Raw genomic sequence first — 25,080 nt, 5'->3', positions numbered from 1 at the left:
ATCCCCTGACATGCTGAGAAAACTGGGGCTGCTCGGCCTGGAGAAGTCTGCATGGAGACCTCATAGCAGCCTTCGAGTGTCTGAAAGAGGCCTACAAGGATGCTGGAGAGGGACTCTTCATTAGGGACTGTAGTAAAATGACAAGTGGTGATGTGTTAAAACTTAAACAGGGGAAATTTAGATTGGATAAAAGGAGGAAGTTCTTTGCTGTAAGGGTGGTGAGGCACTGGAATGGGTTGCCCAAGGAAGTTGTGAATGCTCCATCCCTGGTGGTGTTCAAGGCCAGGCTGGACAGGGTCTTGAGCAACCTGGTCTAGTGGAAGGTGTCCCTGCCCATGGTAAGGAGGTTGGAACTAGATGATCTTAAGGTCTTTGCTAACCCACATCAATGAATGATTCTGTGATTCTGTGATGACATAAAGTTCATATTAACATGAAGCACAGGTGGTGTAAGAGACACACAGCATGGAGCTAACACAATCAACTGTCCTTCACTTAAAAAAAACCCAGAGACTTTAAAGGAACCCGAGCAGTGCTTTTACGGTTGGCCTCTGATGTCAGCTGGAGTTTCCAGGGCACCCCGCCGGTTCGACACGAATAGGTTCGCTTTTAAAAAACATGGACAATTTGGAGGACAGATCGGAACTCCCATCGGAGCTGGGGTTTCCCCATGCCCCCGGGCCCCGCTGACGCCTCGCTGCCCGCAGCGGGGGTGCACGCTGCCTACTGCAGGGCTTGCCGCCTATCTGGCTGCCACACCGTCCCGTCAAACACCGTTCCCGGGGCGACAACACCTCCCGCCGCCTCCGCCCATCCCTCCGCCCCGGACCACCCCTACCCGCTCCGACCCGTTCGTGCGCGCGGACCAAGCGTGCCGGTAGGGCGGGACGAGGCGGAAGAGGGGAGGGCTCGACCTGCTCTGGCGCCCCGGCCCGGCCAACCCGCGGCTGCCGGGTCTGAGCCATAAAAGCGCAGGGAGCTGCTGGGACCGTGGCTCCAGCTGGCCGCAGCCGTGCTTGGGGTGCTTCGGGTGGGCAGCCCGGCTGGCTCCCTTCTGCCGCCCGGCCGCAGCGACCGCGCCGGCACTGGGCCCCCCTTTCTCACCCCGCCTCGCCCGCCGCCCCCAAGATGCTGTTTTGGCACACGCAGCCGGAACACTACAACCAGCACTCGACCGGCAGCTACCTGCGGTGAGTTCCCGCCGGCGCCGGGCTGCGTGAACCCCCGAGCGGTTAAGGGGATTAAGGCGGGCACGGGGGTTAAGGGGAGGGTGTCTGCTGGCTCCGAGGCATCCTGCTCGTCGGGCTGCCCGGGCGGTACCTGTTGGCGGTACCCGGCGTCCAGCGGAGCAGCCGCATCGCCCGGGGTGAGCGTTCCTGACTCGTTCTGAGAAGTGCGCGCGCTCTTCTATTTTTTCCCCTTCTTTTTCTGTTAGTTATTTTTTTCTTTCTTGCACCTCGTTAGACAACTCTCTGCAGCTTTGCTTTTCTGCTTTTGCCGGCTTCCTTCTGCGCAAGGGCTTAGGTAGTGCAGCTCGCAGGGAGAAGGTGCGCTAGTTGCAAAGTGCTGTCAAAAGCCTGTGGAGAGTGTCGGCCAACTAAGAGAACATCCAGTTTTGTGAGGATGGGATTTCTTTCTCTTCTTTTTGGGACGATGGGTAAAAAGCTCAAAATTTCACTTTCTGAGCTTGTCTAAACCAGCTTTTTCCTGCCTCCACACATTTGTGTTTAATTAAATGTGCCTAATTCAAGCACAGGGGCTGCTGAACAATAGTCTGTAACGTGTAGCACAAGCCTGTATTTCCTCCCTCCAAAAGATGTCAAAGCAGGCAACTTTGGGAGCTTCCTTTCTGCTGGATGCTTATGTTTTTTTTCTGAGAACATGTAAAGCTGAGCTCTCAGCTGGTGTAAGTTGCTGCTGTTGCTCTGCTGATGTGTGAATTTGCTGAATTGCAGCAGTGGAGGACTAAAGGCTAAAGAACCTTCCTTTCAAAGTGTACCCCGAAATAACTGCTGTTGAGAGAACATTGAGTTTGTCGGCAGAGCACTTGGAACACAGATAATGCTTCAGTTTCAAGGAGACACACAATCCTAACTATTAGCTATCAGTGTATTTGAAAAAGATTTATTTATTTTACTAAATAATAATAATGCCATGAGATTCTTCCTTTTTGGCAGCTTCTCCGCTTCTTTGTACAAGGTTTTTCAGCTCCTCACTCTATCCCAGTGTCTGTCTTAACAGCATGTATGTGGCAAAAGTCTTATTCTCTCTTGCTTTGGATTTGCAAATCTGACTAGTTTGGGACAGTGGGAAGAGTAGTAGCAGAGGAGCATCAGCATTGGTAGTTGTGTGCACTGTGTCTGCATTAGAGAGCATTTATGGTGCTCAGACTGCTTGATTTAACTCCATGGATTTGTAGTACGATTGCTACAGGGTCAAGTCTGTGTCAGGCTTGAGCCCACAACTCAAATTCCTTTGAATTGGCCAGAAAACGTTGGATTATTTTTGCCTGTTTGGTGCTAGCTGGAGGCGATAGAGGAGACCTGCTCTGGCAGGAAGGCTGCTAGTATGAAGGTAACCTGTTGATGTTTTAGGAACAAACTTCAGCTTTAGTGAGTACCTGCCTCTGTGACAGTGGTGGTTTTGAGCTGGGAGTGGAAGCTCTAAAACCAGTTCTATGGCAGGAATGGCCTCAGGTGTTTCAGGGAAGGTCAGTTGAATAAAACCTTTGGGTTTTGTAATTCTGGCTACTTTACTCTCCATGGGAATGTGTGAAGGCATGCATTTCTCGAGGGGTGTTTTTCTTCCGAGCTTTACCTTTCTGAAGATTTTCCATACCTGTAATGACTTTGCACAGGAAGCTGAAACAGTACAAACCTTGAAGTAGATGTAGGAAAAGTTTGTATCAATTATACCTTGTAGACATCAGAGGTGTTGTGCACATCTAGACATCCATGTAAATTCTGCCACACCTCAGTGGTATTTGTAGTTATAGCAAGACAATTACTACAGAAAAGTCCTTGTAAATATTCATTTGTTTTTGTGGAAACCCAGTATGTATTTTGCTCTCAGTTCTGCCAGCTGACTGAACTCTTAAATAACTTTCTCCTTTCCATGTAAGTGGGCTAACAGTTGGCTAAGACCAAAGCTGTAAAGCTTTAGCATAAAGATGAAACTTGGGAGAGTCTTAAGGGTGTTTCATCCCCTTGCCCCCTATCCCCCTTTTTTAAGGATAGGAGCTGTTGTAAAAGCCTGCTTTTTCAGAAACTTGATTTGCAACTCTGGACTGAAGAGAGTTGAACAAATATTTTGATGGCTTGTATAACTACAGCTTTCGCATTCTTCTAAGCCTTGATCTGTTGCTCACATCCTTCTAAGATCTGAGTGCTTTTAATAAGGTGAAATGTTTTAGAAGGGTTTGATCCAAGGCTATGAATACCACTGGCCATTAGTTCATTAGTTCAGGAATAAAAATTAACTTGTGTGGCTTAGTCAGTGCTTTAATATGGTGAAACTTTCTGGAAACCAAATCGTGGATTCCTCCATGCTTACAGTCCTTGACAATAGCACAGCTGTTCCAGCAAGTGTAAGGGCGTTAAGAGTATTGAGTGAAATATGATATTTGGTACTTGGATTTAGACTTCACCTTGCCTAAATCTCATAACTGCTTCAGCTGAATAGGTGTACAAATATCTCAACCTTAACTGTTAAACCTGAGCCAGATTGTGTGCTGGTTTCTGCAGATCTGCAGAAGCTTTCAGGCTTCAGTGGTTTTGACCTAATGGAAAGCAGCACTCATTCTGATAGCACTGTGCAGACAAGCGTGTTAAGAGCAAATGTTGGCATCTGGGGTGAGTGGTTCTCCTCTGGAGAGGTATTGGATCCTGCATGTGTGTAGAGCAATGCGATCTGTTTCAGAGATCTGTTGTAGGCATTTCTGTCACTTCATTACTGTAGTAAATCATCACCACTAAGGAAAAAAAACCCTCTCTGTGGCTGCAGTTAGTCAAGATCTGTGATTAGGTCAGTATTGTCAGTAAGCAAATGGGGCTGGATGCTTTTGAGTTGGTGATAATACGGAAGGGTTGTAAGAGAAAATGCAGAGATGTTTCTTTTCTCCTATCTGTATCTGAAATGGTGCAGTTTGCTCTCTGCTTTTATTTTGCCATAAATAGGAGTACCTGTGTTTGAATCAGGCACTTCAGCAGTTTGCTGTAAACTGCTGCACCTTTTCACTCATGACCTGGGTAGCCTTCAAGGTTGTGGGTGCTACGAATGAACACAGGGTGGATCATTAACTGAACAGGCTAGGGGAAAATTCTAAATGTTCTTTCCATAGGGAGCATGTCTGTACATGCCAGCATGGTCCTGAAGCTTTTTGTGTATGGGTTTACTGAAAGGAGCAGAACTGGAGCCTCTGTAATGGGAGTCTCAAGTCTTCACACATCTAGAGGAAATGGAGGAGGAAAAAAAGAGTTGCTTCTTATTTTGAACTGTCTCTGTGCTCAGCATAATCCTCCTAATTTGGAAGGGTATTAATGTCCTAAGTAGGTGGACACAATGACCAGAAATGTGGACATGGGAAAGGCTAATGTGGTCTGTCAGTATCAGACATGCTGAGATAAGGATGCTTATTCCTGGCATCTCATTTTGTACTAATCATTCTGTTGTGCTCTCAGCCTTGCTAATACCTGTTCTGCTTGGGGATTAGTGTGGGTTGGCATCAGTCTGACGCTGAATCAAAAGGCAGGTCAGCATGAACATCTTATAAAGGAGTGAGAACATGGACTGTGTTCAGGTCCTAGTGAAGCTGCTCCTGAGCACCTGTGTGCATGCGCATTTATGAAGGTAGCCCGATGCTAACTTAAGAGCTATGTGAGATCTTGGGACCAGGTTTATTAGAGTGCAAAGAGATGTTATGAGTCAATTAACCCAGCAGTTCATGTCATCATTTACCTGAATGTCTCCTTTCTACATCAGAGCTGTGTCTGCTTCTCATATTGGCTGCTACTTGTAGGCATTTTATTAATCTGACACTTGGCTGTCATGATAAAGAGCCCTTTATTTTCCTGAAGGTGTTTCATCTGGGAACCCAAGAACTCTTAAACAAATGTAATTCCACAAGGATGAATAATCTATTTTTGATACATTTTTTCCTCATCAGGAAGACTGCTTTATTGAAAAATAGATCCAATTTATGTTTAGCAAACATAAATTAATTCTCAGAAATATTCTATTTTGCTAATGCTGTGTTCTTTTGTGTCCAGTGCTGACACCCGAGAGGCAGAAGTTTCCTTATTACATTATACAGGCTGAATTCTTTCTTGCTTAGCTATCATAAGTTGCTGTTTCTCCAGAGGCCATTTCTGTTATCTCAGAGCATGAGAATCAAGCACAGGTTGAGGCTAGGATTCTGTCAAGTTTCTCTGAGTGAATGTGTGTGAATTCTGTGTTGCAGAGATGTCCTTGCACTGCCGATCTTCAAGCAGGAAGAACCTCAGCTGTCTCCTGAGAATGATGCCAAATTGCCACCCTTTCAGTATGTCCTCTGCACAGCCACATCACCTGCTGTGAAACTGCACGAAGAAACCCTGACCTATCTCAACCAAGGTGGGGTTTGCACTACACTGAAGGAGGGTATATTTGCCGGGAACAGTTAATGAGACAGATTTAATCTCATACTTGTGCCTTACCTGGGGGGTAGTGGGATGGGGAAAAAGAGGGATAGAGATTGGGAGGGGGTTGGAGTAAAGGAGGAATATTTAATTTTTCACATTTATATACTGTTGTAAAATAATCAAGTACCAGTGTTTTAACCATTTACTTAGAGCAGCATTGTACCATGCACAGTTCCCTGTACTGTGCTTGATCTCTGACAACCTAAGCTGCAGCCTCCTACCTTGATCTCAAAAGGTCAATTTAATTAAGCATATTGGCAAACTTTGGGTTGGGGAGGGCTCTTAACATTGCAAGTCCCCAGGCGCTGCTGGAGGGCATTGTCAGAGCATGAGTTAGCAGGTATCCAAGTGCTCCTTGGTGGTCTGGGCAGGGTATGACATTGCTCCCACTGGCTGGGTGATGTGGCAGTGCTCAGTTCCTAACTTGTCAAGTTGCTTGGGTTCAGTGCAGCAAAGTCCTTTATAACTGACCTCATAGGATAATTTTTACTCCTGGATAAACAAGCACTATGTGTTTCCCTTGGCTTCCCCCTCTACCTTTGGCAGAATTTGTGCAGATACATCTGTGGTTGGTATTTAACTGTCATTTTGCAGCGCCTCCTGTGTGTGCATCCTGGGAGAAATACGACCTCTCCAGGCACAGATTATACTAAACCCTAACTACACTTATTTTCTACCAGGTTGTAAACAAAGGCATTAGCCTAGCAACAAGCTGAAGGCTGTCAGCCCTGCTACTGAGACCCTTTCCTGCTTCAGGGCACTGTCCCAGCTCTTTAAGCTTTTTGTGCACTGAGCATGAAGCTTGCTTTGGTGCTTCTCTGACTAGGTTTTCTGTGAATGCTTGTGCAAAGCAGAGCCATGACCTCCTTTGGACTCTAACCTCAGGTGTGTCTGCCTGCTGGATCTGTGTTGCTAGCTGGTAGGAGGCATGGAGCCCCCATGGAAAGATGGCCAACTGCTGCAGGCTCTGCTCAAGGAGCCAGATGTTTCCTGTTGTGTAAGCTGGCACTGCGCTGGCTCTCAGCATCAAAAGATGCTAGAGATGACTGTGTTCTCCCCGTTAATCCGTCCAAATAGCAGACTCCAGGAGGTGATACAGAGCACATCAAGGGTGAAATGGAAATGAAGTTTTTTGTCAAACCCAAATCTGTCCTGTTTCAGAGTAAAAGATTTTCTGTTGTGAAAAGCAGTTGATGGCCAAACATTTTAGCATACATGAGGCAGTGCCTGGTTTTTGGTTGTTTTTTGTTTTTTGTTTTTTTTTAACTTATTTTTGGGGGCAAAAGTTAGACCACTCTTCACACAATACAGTGAGTTAAAAAACAAACAAACAAAAAAACCCCAAACAAATGAACAGAAACTCCAACTATGAAAGTTGTGACTAGAGTAGTCTACACTTTCCTGTGCCAAGTAAGACTGTTGCTGCCTTTGCAGATAGACTGTGTTGTGTTAGGCCTTCTCCAGCTTCAACTGGACACAGTACTGACCTATTTCCTTGCCAGACCACCAGCTGTTGGGTGTCTTCTGCATTTGTCTTTCATCCCTCAAGGGGGAAGGTGGGATGTGTCCTTGCAGAATACACCCTGGAGAGCATGAAGCTGGACAGGCCTGAAGGAACAAAGAAGGGATGAGTCTGGCAGGAGCTGTGCAGTGGGGCAGAGTTGGGAAGGTAGTGGGGGAAGATGTGGGCACTCCGTAGTGCTGTTGGCTTGCCACAGTGGATGGAAACAGCACTTCTTCCTAGGGTCTTTAGAGTGATCAGTGGTAAAAGATGGTGAACTTCTGACAGTTGAATAGCTTGCTACTTTCTGTTCCTCTTGGCAAGAGCTTTGCATCTGCCTGCCATCTTCACAGGAGCATCCTTACCTCATTTAACATCCCAAGAAATATGTCTTCCTCATTACACTAAAATGCTCTGGATTTCTTGGGGGAAAAAAACCCAACCCCAAACCTCCTGAAATTCAAGGCTGTCTGTATATAGATGGATGCTGTTTGGATTTTTTTTGGAGGTTATTTGTTTTGGTTTTGTTTCTCCCCCACCTTGAACTCTTGCCATCTACCTAATTTAAAAGCCATTTTGCTCCACGCAAGCAGGTTGCTTCAGAGTCCACACCATTGGCTGCACTTTTGCTCCCAGCACTGACCCTTTCAGGTAGCAAGGGTAGGCCTTGACTGTAAATTTGTCTGACAGGTAGTCTACTGTGATACTAAGTCCCTTAAACCAAAATCCCTCTCCTGTGCTAGTTAGGAAAAAGGGGCTGGAGTCTACTCCCATGTGGATATGCTGTGGGAAACTTGGGTTCATTAAGGGTGACTGCGGATATGGGGAGAACAGCATGCTGGACATGCCTTTCAACCAGCTGTGGACAGAGCTGGGGAGTCTAATTTCTGTTGGTGGGATTTCAGTGCAGACAGTGTTTGGGGTTAAAAATAGATGAGGATTGGTCTTGCAATTCCAGGACAAAGAATCCATTTGAGTTGACAGGTAATCTCCCATTTCACTTAAAAGTTCCTGTTTAGGAACTTCTACATAAAAGGGTATCTGGTCTTTTTCATGACATTTATGTTAAAAGCAATTCATTGACCTCATGCATTGACCTTCTAGAATAAAAAGTTGTGTCTCTTCAAAAGCAAAAATTAAAGTGCCTGAGTCAAACTTTCTTCTTTCGGCAACACTTGTCTATGGGGACCTCTTTTGATTCTTGGGCGACAGTTTTCCAGCAGGTACCTGTTGTGTAGGTATTTTCCCAATCCTTCTCCAAAACCAGAGGAGGGTGCTGCACCTCTTTACTTTGACCTGCTCAACACATGCCCTGGAATCCCACCCAAGTGCTGTCACACTGATCTCTATTGTTCTGCCTGGGCTAGAGGTCCATGTAGGTTAAAGGCCCTGTCAGAAAATCAATCCCACTAACTGAATTGGATTGTATGAGCCTGGGGGAGGTATGTGAAGGGGACTTCGAGACAGCCCAGGTCTCTGGAGCCAATACTACCAGCAGAAGAGCTGACTGACTCCAGAGCTCTGTGACCCAGCTGTAGTACCATAGCCATCTCATGGAGCAGTTTAGCCCATTCCCTTCACCTTATGCTGACTGCAAGCAAAGGGACAGCTCTTGCACCTTACCCTCTTTCTGCTCTTATCATGGTCTGGCCAAACATTGTTACATAAAACTTCTCTTCTTCCTTGTATGCTTGAGTTTTGTGATGGATTACTTTAGCAAATGGGTAACTTCGTTAATGGATGTCCCTCCACCCTGTCTGCTCTGATAGAGAGCATCAGTCACAGCTGGCTCCTAGTAAGGCACATACAAATGCAGAGTGGCTGTCTCAGCTTCAACAAAGCAGTTCACATCCCATGTGGTTATTTATCCAAATTATGAGGACTGAGTTTGGGGTTTGCTGTTTGCTGTGTGACTGGTGCCACCACTTGCTGTCCAGATGTTCCTTCCTGACTCGAGCTCTTCACCACTTGGTAACTGACCATTTGTCACCATGAAGCGCTCTGCTCCCTGCCCTGAAATGCTCCACAGATGACTGGTTCAGTGGTGGCTGGTGAGTGGACCAGCTCAGGAGATGGTCCATGTGCACAACTAGACGGAAAAAAGGTCAGGTCTGACAGAGCTATGGAGAAGGGAAAGCTGAAAGAACTGGGTAGGCAAGTTTAAGGCCAAGTAGCATAGAAGAACTGGAGGAGACAGTCAGATGATGTCGAAAAGGGTTTCATATGGGCTAGGAAGAAGGGCTGTCCCGTGGTTGTGTTTGTGTACAAATGCGAGAGGGCTTCAGGCTTGTGGAGTGTAATGACTTCTCACGAGCCTTGCTTTTCGCTGGATAGACCCAGAGAGATGGTCAGTGGCATTGAGGAGGAAGAGGCCTTCGGCCTGGGCCCTCCACAAAGGTCAAGGAGGAAGCCGAGAAGACTCCTGAGCTGGAGACCAGAGTTTTCAGCAAGAGCAGGGGGAACATTTCTGAGGGAGCACAGATGAGTGAGCTTAGCTATTGTGTTAAGTTGACTTGGGGACATTCAGCAGTAGCAGGCTCCTCAGCTTGTCTGCTCCAGTTTGAAACCATGAGTGCTTGCTGGCTGCAGCTCTAGAACCAGCCTGTAAATGAAGTAACTAGAGTCAAATCCGTAGCTTGGCTTCCAAAGGTTGACTCATTACACTTGTCTTTCCTGGTCTCTTCTCTGCCATGCATTCCCATGTTCCTTGGGAAACTTGGAGCTGGAGTCCTGCTAGCCCAAATTCAACATGATCTTAGTTTGCTAATCCTTAGAGCAGTTCCTACATTAAGTGATTTTTACTGGATCTCAGCAGGATTATTCATATGATGGGACAATGTATAGACCTATTAGTATGGTGTCCTAGCATCACTCTGCCTTCAGTGCACAGAACTGGTAAAAGGTGCTGTCCTTGCATTAGGAGCTGCTGCTGGCATTGCTGCTCTGGTCAGGGATCACATCTGTCAACAGCTACACTGTCCAGAAGTCTGCTGCACAAACATCGCCTAACGTTTTTGGAGCTAGCCTGCCTTTTAGCGCTATTTCAGTGTCTCCTGTGGATAGGGATTTTCAGACAAACAATCAACCAGCAACCATATTACAAACCACTGCTTTAGCAAGAGGGCTTGATGCAGTTGCATATTCCATGGTGTGCAGTCATATGGGGTGTGGTTTTGACCATGGCTGGTTGAAACTAGTTTCAAATGTGGACAGAAATGGGAGTACTGAAGGTGGTTCCAGAAATTGCACCAGGAGGAATGTGGAGGAAAAAAGCACTGTACAGTAGATCTGCATGCTAATAAATGTGGGAAAATAAAATTATCCTTTTAAAAAACAAATCAAAAAGCCAAAACCCACAAAAACCTGAAAGTCATTGCCCAAGGGAATTGGCTAGTCCACCACATGTGGACTGTGAGCTATTCAACCCATGATTTTGTTTCATGACCAGCGTTGGGTTGGCTCAGAGTCTCAGATCTAAATTAACCAAAGGGTGGTTAAGGTTGATAGCAGAGGGTCACTGAGGGCAGGCTGTATGACAAATCCAGCCCTGTCCCACAGTGGTACTTTGGAGTCACTGGCTGCCACCTGCCTGTGCAATTTTCCCGGGCTCTGTTCAGCTCTCCAGATGTGTGGTTCTTGGCCATGTGAGGATTTTAGTATACAGCTGGTTAAGGTTAGGCAGGCTGGCCATCTCTACTTTACAGTGTCTTCCAGGAGTCATCTTTATTGCCAGTCCTAGACAGTCCAGAAAACAAACAAGCCAAAACCCCACACCATGAGAGAAAACCACTGACATCTGAGAAGATCTGCAATATTGGGAGCATTGTTGTAGAGGTACATAAGCAACAGATGCCTCATGAAGCTAAAGATGGACTTAATTTTAGTCTGGGTCGTACTTAAATGAAAGCCCAAGATTTCAGCCCTCAGATGCAAATGCATGCATCCAGGTTTGAGGCATATGTGCATAAACAGGTACACTTTAAACTGTTATGTTGAAAATCTGCTGGGTTTTGTCCTGCCTCAGCTCACTGCAGACCTGTTCTGGTTTCTGCTCCAAAGAAAGGTGGAGAAAGCACTGGGCAGTGAGCAGGTGAAGAGGACACCTTGAAGGTGATTGCTGATTGCTTGGGTAGGGGATGAAATTGCTTACAACAGAAGGCAAAAGAAGAACCTTTGCCTCTTTTAAAAAGTCTAAAGTTCAAATTCGGTTGTCTAATCTTCTGCAGCCAGAGAACCCAGTTTTAAACACTGAGATTTACAGTAAATAGAAAAAGCTGGTTTGTATTGACGTTAACTCCTACGTAATTGAGTTTTTATGGGGTCACAACTGTCTGAATGTTTGTAGTTTTCCTGGAACAATTCTTTATTTGCCTAAATGAAGTGTAGAGAAGGCTGAGTGACCAACTCTGCTTGGGTGTGCTTCTGGTTTAATTATAGCTCTATTTGTGGGATATTTTTGCTTTGTCCCATGCTAAGAGCTGCCTCTTCCTAACAATCACTGCCGTTACTGACCAGGCCCTGGGTATTTCCAGGAGCTATGCTGCTGGTGGCCTCTCCTGTGTGAGAGGAAATCCACTCCACCCTCGCCTGGGATCACCGGCACAACAGTGACTTTATGTCACTGACACTGTGAATATGAGATGCTCCCTGGTAGATGCCCACCTATGCATCCTTGATCCCTCATCATTGTAGGGTTCTGTACTGCTCCTTGACCCCTTTCCACTCTCTTCCTGAGTTTGGATGGCTTAAAAAATGTCTAATGAAGTTGGTTTGTCTTTCCCGTTTCTGAGACTAGTTACTCCATGGGTTTGGTTCTTGTGTTGCACCTCTTCGTGTCTGGAGAAGGAATTTGTCTCCTGCCTGACTTTTAAGACAGCTCTGAGTAGGTTCTGGTGTCTCAGCTGAAGCCATTAATTGTGCTGGCAGCAATTTCCCCATATGTTTGGCAGCTCTGTCTTCACTTGGCAGCCCAGGGTAAACAACGCTGTCTTCAAACCGCACCATCCCTAAGCCCACTATGAATCTTGCTTCAGATGACAGGGCACCTCTGCATAAGTAGAGCATCTGACTTCTGTTGTCCCTAGGAAACTAGAATATCAGTTGTCTTTTAACCAAGTTTTCTTTTCTTTCTATAATCCTTTCTTCTGTTGCTAACATCTGGATGAAATTCAAATGGGATTGTGAACTTGCTGGACTGTAGCCTGTGCACAACTCCTACTGGAACCCTAGACTGATTTTGTTCTCCCCCTTCCATAAATCTTCAGTATCTGTGAAGGAAGGAAGTGCTTGGAAGTTCCTCTGGGTGTAGTGAGAAGTAAGAGAATATCTGTAAAATTCTTTCCTTATGTTCCATGTTACTTTTTAACTTTCTGCCATTATCCGTATCTATTTTGAGATTTCTATTAATATGATAGTGACATTTTGCCTGTGATTTTACAGTATTTTATGTTTGTATCCATGTACCTATCAATCTGAGAAGACATGGAAATTTTCCAGTTAGCTTACTCTAATCTGAGGTGTCCTAAAAGATCACGTTTTAGGTGGTAATAGGCAGCTTGAGGAATACTGTAGTTTTGACATGTTTAGCTGTTTTTATAGGAGTGATACACATTTTGGGGGGAGTAATGTACCCCTTTTCTAGAAAGGATGGGGAAAAAAACCCCACACCTTTTTTTTTCCCCTTTGCTTCCTACCAAGCATTTATTATGTCTTCCTGAGACTAGTCAGCAAGTGTCTGGACAGTAAGATTCTTCTTGTCCTAGCTTGGTGCCACATTTGGTGTTGAAGGTGCAGTCAGCCTTGAGATGATTGCCAGTCACAACTTCTCCGCTGCTACATGGATAGGTTCTGAGTGAGACTTGTTTTCTCTCACTTTCTTACTGTAGAAATGTTGTGAAGGAAGTGACTTACCTGAGGGCATCTGAGGGAGACTGCTGCAGGGGGTTAGGAGTCATACTCAGCTCTTCTGCATCCCTCTTCAGCACCCTCACCCAGGACCATTCTTCTTAGTTATCTGAAACTCAAGTAAATATTACACACAAAGCTACTCTTACAGAGCTATAAAACCTGTTGTCCAAATTGACTTAGAACAGGTTGAAACCAGAAAAAGCCTGTATTTTTTACTTACACAGAGGGGGCTGAGGTTTTCTGAGCTGGACAGATGTGACTAAGATAGTCCTGGGTGTTTCAAGTGCATGCTAGAGAAGTGGAAATACAGGAAGAAATTATTTTCACAGGGCATATATTTTTTTTTCAGCTTTCCATCGTTATTTCTTCACCAATTAATTTATATTAAAAATCACAGTTTATACCATGTCTTAGATTAGGTGGGGCCCAACAAAATGGGTGAGGTCTATGCAAGAGAAGCCCAAGTGCACATAATGAACTCTAGCAGCTGGGAGTGTTTCTTTGTCTACTGACTGGTTTTGTGTCCTTGATTCAAAGTTAGACTACAGTATTGGAGGAATTAAACGTACCTCCCTCTCTTTTGAGTGGAAACTGCTGCAAATGAGTGTTTCTTTTAGTGCCTGTTAGCTATGAAGTGTCACCACTGTAAAAAAGACCATCTTCAAAAGTCTGGGAAGAGTAGGGCTCAGCCAAATGTTCGTATAGTAAATGAGCATTGAATTTTTCCTCTAGCAGACTTGACTCTGAGGCATGTGTTTGGCTTTCCCACAAGAAAGGGGTAGGGAAAGAGCAAGGAGGGAGCTGGGAAACCCTCTCGAGCTGGGGGCAGATTGTAAAAGGAGGAAAAACATATGAAGAGACATGATGACAATGAGACACTGTGGTGTGGTAGTAGAGTTAGTAGTTGTTCTGTTGTGTTCTTGTAGTCTTTGCTACCCTGGTGGTTAATGGCAAGTAGGGCAGGTATCCTCACTGCTGAAGTCAGATGGGTACAGAAACACAGTGGAGCTACGGTAGCTTTGCTGCAAAGGAAAACAGCCAGGAGGCAGGTGAAGGGTGAGACTGAATACTAAAGCAAGGCATGTGTAAATTGCGGTTCTTATTGCCACAGTGTAAGTTTGGAAGAAGACCATACAAAAGAGGAGCATTGGTCATGACTGGGCATGGACTGGACTGGTCATGGCTGAAATGGATATGGTCTGGACACTGAATACCAGAAACTGGGAAGGTATGGCCAGGAAAGGGCTGGCTGTATTCAGTCTTCTCCATCTCTGGGTGCTTATGACTCAGTGCTGCGTTCAAGATGAGGTGTGAGGCAAAATGAGACCTAAAGTGTTAGGATGACTCTTGTGTTCCTTTGCATTTCCTCTCCCACTGTTGGTCCTCCTTTGCAGGATTTCCATGTTCCTAGCATAGAGGAAGCTTTCAGGGTGGCCTTTTGTGTAGCTGGTGAATTTATAATATCCACTGGATAAATATCTCCTAAAGCATCTCGTCAAATGAGGCTGCAGTAAGCAACTGCAGAACATCCACTGCCATTTGTGATCTGGAGACGGAGGATTATGTCCTTCTTTCACACATGGGCCACTTCAGCAAGTCTTATATTAAGTTTTATTTTTGCTTTTGGCTGGCAAAAAGGTGTGGGAAATCAAGCATGCAAGTTCAGATGCCAGCTCCATCTCTCTTGCCTGTTTACCCTGGGGGTTCCTTAATCTTTCTTGTGAGAAAAATATCTGTGTGTGCCTGACACTCTGAGGAGTTGCATTTGGCTGTCTCAAAGGTGATCCTCCTGACTGCTGGATGTGCTTCGGTCTGGGAGGATAAATGCTTTCTTATTTTCCTCCCCCTCCTTCTGTGTGCTGCATTTGACTGTCAGCATTCCTTTGCCTTTATCTGTGCGCTATTTAGGATGTCCATATAAAGTTGCTAAATGGAATTTTTATTGGCCAGCTTGGCTTAATAATCAAACAGTTTCCAGGCTGGTTCTGTCTAGTGCTGTGTGGATCCATTCTGAGAAAGAGAACTCCCAGTCATTTTTTTTTTAATCTTCCCACAGACTTTTGTTGGGGATATTGCTTAGTCTAAGGTTAGGGTTTAATTAATTGCTGAAAAGGGAAGCAGACTACTTGGCTAGATTAAGTAAGGCCTGATTCATACTGGTCTGGGACATCAGCATCTTAGTTGGAAATTAGCGTATTGTATCGTTGTATCATGCAGAAAACCACAAAATATGTAGTGCAAGTGGCCTTTGAAACATAATGCCAAAACAATAAAGAAAGCAAGCAAGATATTGTGGCTGTCGAGCAAATAATCTTTGAACAAAACGCAACTTTGAGCTTGAAATAATGATAATCTTTTATAATCAGAAATGGCCTAAAATTCCTGATGGCTGACTAAATCCCAGGAATGGAAATCAGTTAAGCTATTATGGCTTGTACCTTTTGAGTGGGTGAAAGTGTTCCTGTGTTAAACCAAATTATTTTTCATCCATAGCAAATTGTTGACTTTCAGTTCTTTTGTCCCAGCCTGCATTTAATGTGTGTTAGTTACCAAAGATGATAAAAGCTGAAAAAGCAAGCAGTCTATAAATCCTCTTTAGATGCGATTGCTTTATGAATCACCAAGCAGGAACTCTCTGAACCTGGGTGGTTACTACTTTGTTGGACACTACTCTTGTTCGTAAAGCAGAGTTGCTCAAACTGTAGCCTAGGAGGAGATTGCATAAATTTGCTGTTGCTCAGGGAATGTCTGTTCAAAACACAAATTACAGTGTATCATCACCCACCCAGGTTTTTATTGGTGCCCCTGGAGCTTTCAGTGAAGCTGGGAGACAAACTGCATCTCAGGAATTTACTGTGGTTTTCTAAGTATTTATTATCATTTTGTTCTCTGTCTGAGGTAGGGAAAAGGAGTTTTAGCAAGCTCCGTGCGAAGGGAGCACCAGGTCAGGCAGGCAGGCAGGCGGCTGCTTTGGCCTCGCCTATCGTGGGTTTTAGCTTGCAGAATATCCTCTTACTTTAGCTAGTGATAGACATGCTTTAGGTACCTCTGTATGCATGTGCCCAATATTACAACGTGACCAGAGACCAGGCTGGTCACCAACTGTATTGCCTATGGTGTTGCAGCTATAGCCAGTGTTGAGAGCATGGAAGGAAAAGGATTTCAGCAAATTGCTGGTTGTTAGCACCGGGTGTAAAACTAGCATGCAGCAATGTGGAACGTCCTCCTGGTAAAGGGAGACTCTCCAAAACTGCAGCTGCTGCTCTCCATTGCCACAGGTGTTTTCTTCAGGTTCTTTCTTCCCTCTGAGCCCAGTGGATGTTAAACCCTTCTCAGTTGAGAACCGGATACTGACTTTGTCAAAGACCGTTCAATCAAATCATTGCAGTCTCAGCATCTCTGAGATTACTCTGCCATGTCTTTAGCTTTACCACAAAGGATTGGCTTGGAAAGATGTAGTCTAATCTATATTAATCTGTATTTCTATCTGAGACGGGTGGAAAAACTCTATATAGGAGAACTCCTTATATTTCAGTTGTAGGTTTTGGGGCTTAGCTGTTTGCAGTCTGTCTTGGGAACTGGGTGTATGGTTTGATTTAGTCACATTGCAGCCACGTTTATTTACAGCTTCAGATACCTGATTAAGAATACTCTGTTATTGGTTTAGATTTAGCAGAATATGGTCTGTCCGTGCCTGCTAGTATTGGTGAGTCAGTGATGCAGGATTGATCTGCATACCAGCGCTTGAGTGTCTTCTTTGCCCTCTGACGCCAGGGGGAGTTCAGCTTTCTTCAAGTTAGGTCACTATTACACACTTTATTTTACAGATCCAAGTACTAATTATTCTTTAGAGCTTTCTTTCCCTGCAGTTGTTATAGTTGCAGGGCTGAGAGTGTAATTCACTATTTCAGGACTTTTGCTGGTAGTGGTGGTGGAAAATGTAGAGTAAAGAAGGTTTGGAAGGTATTCTTCAAGGAAAAAATTCCTCAATCCAAGCAGTTTGGTGCTACAAAGGTGCAAGTACCTGAACATTGTCCATGCTATACGAATGAGTTACGGGTACCATTAGCCACAAAGGAGTGGATTTTCTGGAATAATTCTTAGGGAGAATGAATTTTTCAAAATCAATACCAAAACGTTTATATATAAAGGAATTGTGAGGAATTGGGACCAAATTCTCACTGACAGAGTTCCACAGAGAGAGAAATAAGCTGCATGTTTTCTGAAGCTTGGCTTGTTTTGATAACAATTCTGTGTAGTAACTAGAGTTAAACATTCAGAGGTGAAGGGGAAAGCAGTTAGCATAAAATATCGAGTTTTTTCATGGCCTAAACTGAGTTCCAGGGCTTACATCAGATGACCCATATATCTTTCATCAAAGCATTTTATTTCCTCTTTGGCTTTCCATTTAATATTAACTCTGTCTCCACTACAGGTTGTTTTTATTTTTACCAGTTGGCAGTATCTGTTTCTAACTATGTCCAAGCTAACTCACTCCCAACGGATGTGCAATGCCTGCTGTCTGCCAGGTTGCTTTATTATTATACCTATCCCATTCAAGTGGTTGGAAGATGCATGCTGCAGAATTTTTGAGTGCTTGATGCTAGTTTGAAAGGAATATGGCCAATGTTTTTATATTCATTATTTTCTTTTGTCTCACTGGAACTACAAATAAGGCTGACCAAAGAGTAGGAGTGTATCAATGCAAAAAAGGTGTTCCAAAACCCTGCTTATTTCTGAGATGCTTGTTGAATGGCTGGCAGTGTTTCTGCTTCTACCGTTGCCTTCCTTTATAGCACATCTCATGCCATTTAATTTCTCTGTTTGTGTTACACCATGTGAGTAGTCATACATGTGTTTTACTGTCTCTTGGATGCTCATTGTCTCAAATCCTAAACTAACTTTCTGTAATGATTAATTAGCTTTGTATTTGTGTGAGAATGAACTGTAAGTGCAAGAGGTGCTTGTCTGTGTACCTTTGTTTGAGGTAATGAACTGTATTGCTTTATAGCTGGTGAAATCTATTCCCACTGAGCCATTGAGTAGCCAAGTACTTCATACAATATAGGTACACAGGTACAAGATATGCACAGGTACATAGTACAACAGACGTGCCACTCGGGGACATGGTTTAGTGGTGGATTTGGCAGTGCTAGGTTAACGGTGGGATTTGGTGATCTTAAGGGTCTTTTCCAAGCTAAACAATTTTATGATTCTATGAGGGAAAACCATTTTTGTGAATTGGAGCTTGATCTTTTTTATGCTAATGCGACAGTGTTGATTATGTGAGCAGATATGTAAATCTCTCTAAAAATTGCCAAGAGAAAAATATTAGTGTGTATCAGAGGGAACATTAGAAAGTCTCTTGAATTAAAGCACGTAAGACCTCAATTTTGGGACTGTCAATTACAAAATGCACTTTTGCTGTCCAGTAATCTTCAAAGGAAGGTCACTGTTGTCATCTTGGTTTACTTATGCTCAAAGAGATGGGTTAAAATCTGTGCATGTTTCCCGTGCTTAATTTGTCACTTCATATGGTTTGTTCTCCCCTCTCCCTGTCCCCTAAGCCACTTGCTGGATTCATGGGTCATTTCCTGTTTGCAGAACTCCTATTGACATCAGTAGGAGTGTTGTGCAAACATTTGGGGCTTCAGTATGGCCTCTCCTCTCTTTATTTGCCCCCCCCCCCCCCCAGCCAGCTGAATAAGCACAATTATTCCTGGGATCCAGTGATATGGTCCATACTCATGCAGGCAAACGGAAGAGCTGGGATTCCCAGAAGGGAATCTGCCTGAAACGTGATGCCCTTCTGACATATCTGCTGTCATAAATCTTCTATTTCTAGATCTCAACCCAGTAATGTGGCATTTTTTTGTCTCTGCTGGTAGCAACTGCTTAGAGGGAGATATAGCTGCTTTGCAGTTTTCTGCAGGGCCAGTTCTGCGGAGATACTGGTTGAGCTAGAAAACCCAAACTGATTTCCTTCTTAGGGCCTGCCTTATCCTACCTTGTGTATTTTTCAGTAAATGGGAAGATAGCAAGGTGAACAAGAAAAACTAGCTATAAGGTATACATATACTCCATTAATCCTAATAATCCTGTCCTGCCTCTGGGCTGGCTGTAAGTTTGTTGTAAAGAGTTGGTCCTGTACAATGAGGTTTTGTACTGTCGTAGCCATTTGTGCATGAGGTATTGAGACGTCAGTCTCATTTGCCTGCTGTCAGCCTTGGAGGGAGATGTTATTTCCTAAATTAGTAGATGAATTCTACTGAACAGTCTAAATTTCCTATGCTGAGAGTGGTGGTGGGTGCTGGAATATGAATTCCCTTCCCGGAATTGGTCCCTGCACATGCTGTAATACCCCTTGCTGCTTCCACACGTGTGTCTGAAAAGGTATTTATGCTCTGGGCAGCCATGGTCTAGGTCTTATGGGACAAATCTTGTGTTTCTGGTTCACTGGAACACCCTACAGGCCTGACTCTTCTCCAAAGAAGGCAAGACTTTGCCCAAGTTGTTATCCTCTGCAGAATAGTGCCTAGACCTGTTGTGCCACCAGCTAGCTCTTCACACAACCATTGCTTCAGCAGAAAGGACGAACAAAGGCAGTGCTGTTACAGTGTTGTGACACAGGGGGACAACTGTCTCAAACACCTTGATGACTTTCTGAAGGATGACCAGGAAACTGTAGCAGCCCTGGGAGACAGACTAAGATCAGTGCCCTAACTGAGAGCTTTTAGATGCCAAAAGACAAACCTTTCCCTCAGATTGCTGCTGTGCTTTAGTGCCTACTTGATTACTGTGTCAAATGCATTATGTTACCAAATATAAGCTTTCCCTGATCAAACGTATGTTTTATCAGCCACATAAATGCCAGCATGACTCTCTCATTGCTACAACGTATTAAACACCTTGGAAATGTTTCCTTAAACTCTAGGTCAGTCTTATGAAATCCGTCTACTTGAGAATAGGAAATTGGGAGAGTTTCAAGATTTAAACACAAAATATGTAAAGGTAAGGAGAAATATAGATTTCTTTTCTTCCTGCTATTACATACAACCTGTAATGAAGAGCCTGACCTTGCTCACACTGAGACAATGGAAAATACTTTGCCATTGTTTTTAATGGGAGCAGGGCTGATAGAGTTGTTGAGTGCTAGTTTCACGGGATTATGCAGCTTGGCTTTACAGGGCTTCAGGGGAACCTTTATTCTGTTTGTGACCAGGGCCTCAGAGTTTCACTGTGAATACTGGGTTTGGGGGAATCCCAAAGTTCAGAGGCGAACATGGTCAAAACTGCTGAGAGGCAGACTTGTCTCCCTTGGTAACCTCAGAAACATGCCTGGGCTGTTACAAGTCAAACGGAGGACCCTGATGTTTACATGGTTCTGAGATGCAGATTTTGCATAGCTTCAGTTTATTTTGTTTATGGGCATAATTATGAACATACAGAACTTGATCATTTGGTTTGGGGGATTTTTTCTGTTGTTGTTTTCCCCCCTCTCAAAACAGTTCAAATTCAAAAGCTTCGGTCTGGATCTTGGTTCTGGACCCAACGTTCAAGCCTTCCTCTCCCCAATTCTTGGCTGTTCTGCCTCAGGATTTCTTTTGGGACTAGTTGCAAAATTTGGATTCCAGTCTGGATTTCAAATGTTGTCCAAGTTTAGGTAGTTTTCTGTTTGTCTTTGGCCTAGGTCAGGAAGCATGTGGATCGGGATTCCAGTTTTGCAGGTGTTCCCACCGTGGCTTGCTTGCTTCTTGGAGCGAGGGTTTGATTTGGGCATTTCTCAGGTTCATTTGCAAAAATTCCTTATTCATTTTATACAGAAGCCCATAGGAGGAGCATGGACTTGAGAAACTGGAACATAACGGGTCATTAACTCATGCAAGTGTAGCACTCTGAATATACAAAAGAATATGTTAGTTAGGAGTACTTTGGACTTGTCTGCCCTTGGGATTGCCCTTATTCCAGGCTTTTTGCTCCAGTTATTGACATGGCTGCACCATTGCAGACCAGAGATGAAAATTCTCCTGTTACAGAAGTTTTCCTATTCTACACTTTAACTGGGGCAAATCCAATGACTGGCTGTTAATGGCTGGAATGAAGTTTAATTCCCACTGACAAAGTGTCTGGGCACGTCAGCTCCACTGGTGCAGGGACAGGTGAGCTGGCTTTCACATGTGCTAATCAGAGTGGGATATACTGGGGTTGGGGCATGGTATAGACACATTAAATATTATCCCCTTGTGAGCTATTTTGGGTTTAGAGGCAGTATAGTGATGTCTATGTGGCATGGCACCTAAGATTAGGTGGACATTGCTATTACACTTCCAGACCAAATCCCAGAAAGCTGTACAGGGCTGCGCTATGCAGTGTAGACATGCCCTGTGAAGGGGAAAGGGTGTTGCTGTCTCACTCAGGGGTCCCTTAGGAATCTGAAAAACATGGTGATGGGTCTCTTAGGTGGACCCTCTACTCTCCTCATGACTAAGGATGAGAAACATAACAGATCAGCTTTTGCTTTCTACTCTGGAAAACCAGTCATCTCAAGAGAAGGGCCTCTGGATCACATTGTTCAGCTTGCTGTCTTTTCTCAACAGAGCATAATTCGTGTAGTTTTCCACGATCGACGCCTGCAGTACACCGAGCATCAGCAGCTTGAGGGCTGGAGGTGGAGTCGGCCTGGGGACCGCATCCTTGATATAGGTGAGACTATTTAATTATGGTTCCTGTGCAGCATTTGGAAGTGAGAGGCTGAATGACATACGGAGTATTTGTATATGTGTTTAGGTTTTTATATCCTATTCTCTTAGGAATCCTGTATGCCTTTGGGTGGGAAGGAGATCTAGCATTATAGGTCCCAGATAGGTGTATCATTGGTGGCTTGCCTTTTCACATGCGTCTTTTAGTTGTGTGGAAATGCTTTCTCTTCTTCAATTTAATATTTTTAAAATTTTAGGGGTTTTATTCTACAGATATTCCACTATCAGTTGGTATCTTGGATCCGAGGGCCAGTCCAACCCAGTTGAATACTGTTGAATTTCTGTGGGATCCATCAAAGAGAGCTTCAGCATTCATCCAGGTAAGAGAGAACTGATATTTCTGTGGTAAATACAGTGGTGAGATATCAGGTCCTTATAAAGACCTGGAGAGTTAAGGTAACCAGGAAACAAAGAAGAAAGATGCTAATGATAATATACAAACAGTTGTGTATAATTAATTTGTAGGCTGCTTGCTAAACCAACTTGGTAGCAACTTGCTAGCTTTGGAGTACTACTTACTACAGCTAGGATTTTAGGACTTTTTTTCTTTTTTAACGAATGATGTTGCTTTATATACATGAACTTTGTCTAGAGGAAATTGTCCATAACCTGTTAGTTTTGCTTGCTCTCTTCCTTTGTGAGTGTTTCTCATCCCAAATGCCAACTGTCTGATTTTAATCTGTGTGTGGGATTCACTTAAGTTAAAGGATGCTTTTCCTGATGCTCTGTTTCTTTCTGAGCTGCTTGTTCTTCTAATTGTTTTGTCCTGATGAGCAGAAATGAAAACATCAGAACTCTTCAGACTCTCTTAGCTTCTCAGAAGGAGCCAATACCTTATGTTCAGGCAGAATCTGAAATTCAGGTTTGCACAGGTTCCAACTGTCCCCAGAGATGAGCACAGCTTTTGTTTTGCCAGGTACATTGCATCAGCACAGAATTTACTCCACGGAAACATGGAGGAGAGAAAGGTGTGCCCTTCCGGGTGCAAATCGACACATTTAAACAAAATGAAAATGGTGAATACACAGAACACTTGCATTCTGCAAGCTGCCAGATCAAAGTGTTCAAGGTATGAGGTAGTTTTGTCTTTGTCGTCAACTAGGTTAAGACACAGGAGCATGCATAGTTTTTAAATTGTGTAGGATTGATGCAAATAGTGGAGTAAAAGAACAGACTTTTATCTGGGCATGCTTCAGATCTTAAAGAGGGCTCTTGCGCACAAAGTGATATAAACACAGAACTACACAGCCATTCTAGTTAAATTCAGATGACCCAAGTGCTGCACCCAGACTTATGCTAGTCCGTTATGCCTTGAACACTATACAAATACCGAGATGCTTAGGGTATCCTCTGTGTTTTGGTGTTTTGAGGCAGTGATGACATTATGGCATCTCCAGATTTTTTTGTTCAATCCTCCATGAACAGTGAGATTTTGGAGACCTTAAATACCCTTTTTTTTTTTGTTACAGCAGAGTTCCTCTCCATGCTGACTAGGGGAGAGAAAGATTCAGGGAGAAAGCATCTCTGAAGATCCTAATCTGGGCATGGCACATGTGTAGACACTTAACAAAAAACTTTTCATAGGCCTGTTTTCTCAAAGGATCTTCTGCTCCAGTTTTGCTCCTGTGAGCAGTGTCTTACATGTTCCTGGAGAGATGGTACAAATACCAGTTGAGGTGCATAACTCGTGGAGCTCATGGTCTGAAATGAGTAATACCAAATCTCAGGACTGTGGTCAGCTTATTTGGCCCAATAGACATTAATGGGGGATGTTACAGAAACAGTGGAGATGCTTCGTTATATTTTTTTTGTCTAGGAAATGCAGATCTGATCTTATTCTGTATTTAGAGTCCCCACAAATCTGAAGGACACTTTTGTGAATGTATTAAAGAAGAAATCTGTTGGTCTCTGTCTCCAAACTTGTAATACTTGGCATAAGGGAAAGCTTGTGCTTGTGCTTATAGCCTAAAGGAGCAGACAGAAAACAGAAGACTGACAGGGAAAAAATGGAGAAGAAGACCACCCAAGAGAAAGAGAAGTATCAGCCTTCCTATGAGACAACTATTCTCACAGAGGTAAAGCATTTTAGACATCATACTATTTCTGCATGTTGGGAGATAGATTTGAGAGGAAATGCAGTCTAACTGAGCCCTGGAGATTGTCTTGTGGAGACATGTATGCCTAGACCTGATTGAAATTGAGAGCAGAGTGAGGTTACAAAATGTCTCTCACTGTTGAAGTTTATAAAAGATGCCAAAGTTTCTTATGTTTTAGGGTGCAAACCAACCCTTACCAGCCCAGCTTTAAAAGGAATATTTTCTCTATCTTGTGCTGTGCTCCCAGGCACTTGTCATGGTGCTTAAATGCCAGTTGTATGAGGCATTTTCTTCAGGCTGTCTGGCAAAAGCTTATGGTGGAGATGGGGCACTTGAGTAGATGAATAGGGTGTCTGATTAAATTATTAGTTTGTTTTTCTGTGAATGTGCGTGTGAAGCTACTGTTATGTACAAGATCTCAGAAGATTCTGGCTTGTATTCTAGGCATATCTTGGATGTCTTATATTCTGATGGATTTGGGGTGGAGATGTGTGTGTTTTTACTCCTGCCTGCCATTACTAAGATTCTAAGATGTATATATAAGCTTACCCCAGGCTGCAGAATTACTAAGCAACAGGACTCAAGAGAGTGGTTTGAAAGTGCTGTTCCTTCAACCTGTGCAGATGTGTTGTTGTTTGATTTAGTTCTTCTGTTTTTTGAAGTGGCTTGCTGAACTTCTAAAAAACAGAGGTTTTCTTAATTTAAATAAACTTCCTGTTTGTGAGCTCTGGTTCTTCCCACTCAGTTTTCCTCACATTGCAAGGAGCAACCAACATGTTTTCTAATTCAACATGGTGGTTGTTAGCAAGGCTCTTGTGTACACAGACCTAATTCTACTGAGTTGGCAGATCCCAAACTCTCCCTGTGAGCTCTGATGCACTTTGACATATTGCATGAGGAAATGTGGGTTGCTAAAGAGTTAAATATTTGCTAGTGCTCATGAGATGATAAAATATTTGCTAGATGATAAAACTCCAAAGCTACATTTGTTGTTTTTTTTATCCTTGCAAACAAGGATACTACAGAGCATTTTCTTGAGCTCTTGATGGCGGGGTGTTCCACAGGGCTAAATTTCTCCTGCTGATTACAGTGGCTTAAATTCAGAACAGAGTCACCAATTCTAGCTGGGTTGCTCTGGT

The 25,080-nt window shown here is 43.8% G+C and overlaps 1 protein-coding gene across 1 annotated transcript in view; it reads left to right on the top strand.

Annotated features, from left to right (window-relative positions):
- The first annotated feature begins 1,006 nt into the window (after positions 1-1,006).
- Positions 1,007-25,080, top strand: part of TFCP2L1 (transcription factor CP2 like 1) — a 38,381-nt gene continuing 14,307 nt past the window's right edge. Inside the window, exons 1-7 of the mRNA XM_061464489.1 lie at positions 1,007-1,190; positions 5,459-5,610; positions 20,021-20,097; positions 21,684-21,789; positions 22,059-22,165; positions 22,762-22,914; positions 23,810-23,920. Of these exons, the coding sequence (XP_061320473.1) occupies positions 1,129-1,190; positions 5,459-5,610; positions 20,021-20,097; positions 21,684-21,789; positions 22,059-22,165; positions 22,762-22,914; positions 23,810-23,920 (768 nt within the window). The 5' untranslated portion in view covers positions 1,007-1,128. The remainder of the gene's footprint in view (positions 1,191-5,458; positions 5,611-20,020; positions 20,098-21,683; positions 21,790-22,058; positions 22,166-22,761; positions 22,915-23,809; positions 23,921-25,080) is intronic.

The sequence above is a fragment of the Pezoporus flaviventris genome, unplaced genomic scaffold (assembly GCF_033815535.1).
Source record: "Pezoporus flaviventris isolate CSIRO_AGI_PZ_B2104156 unplaced genomic scaffold, CSIRO_AGI_Pfla_v1 ptg000001l, whole genome shotgun sequence".
NCBI classification, from domain to species: Eukaryota; Metazoa; Chordata; class Aves; order Psittaciformes; family Psittacidae; genus Pezoporus; species Pezoporus flaviventris.
This window is presented reverse-complemented; position numbering and strand designations above follow the sequence as displayed.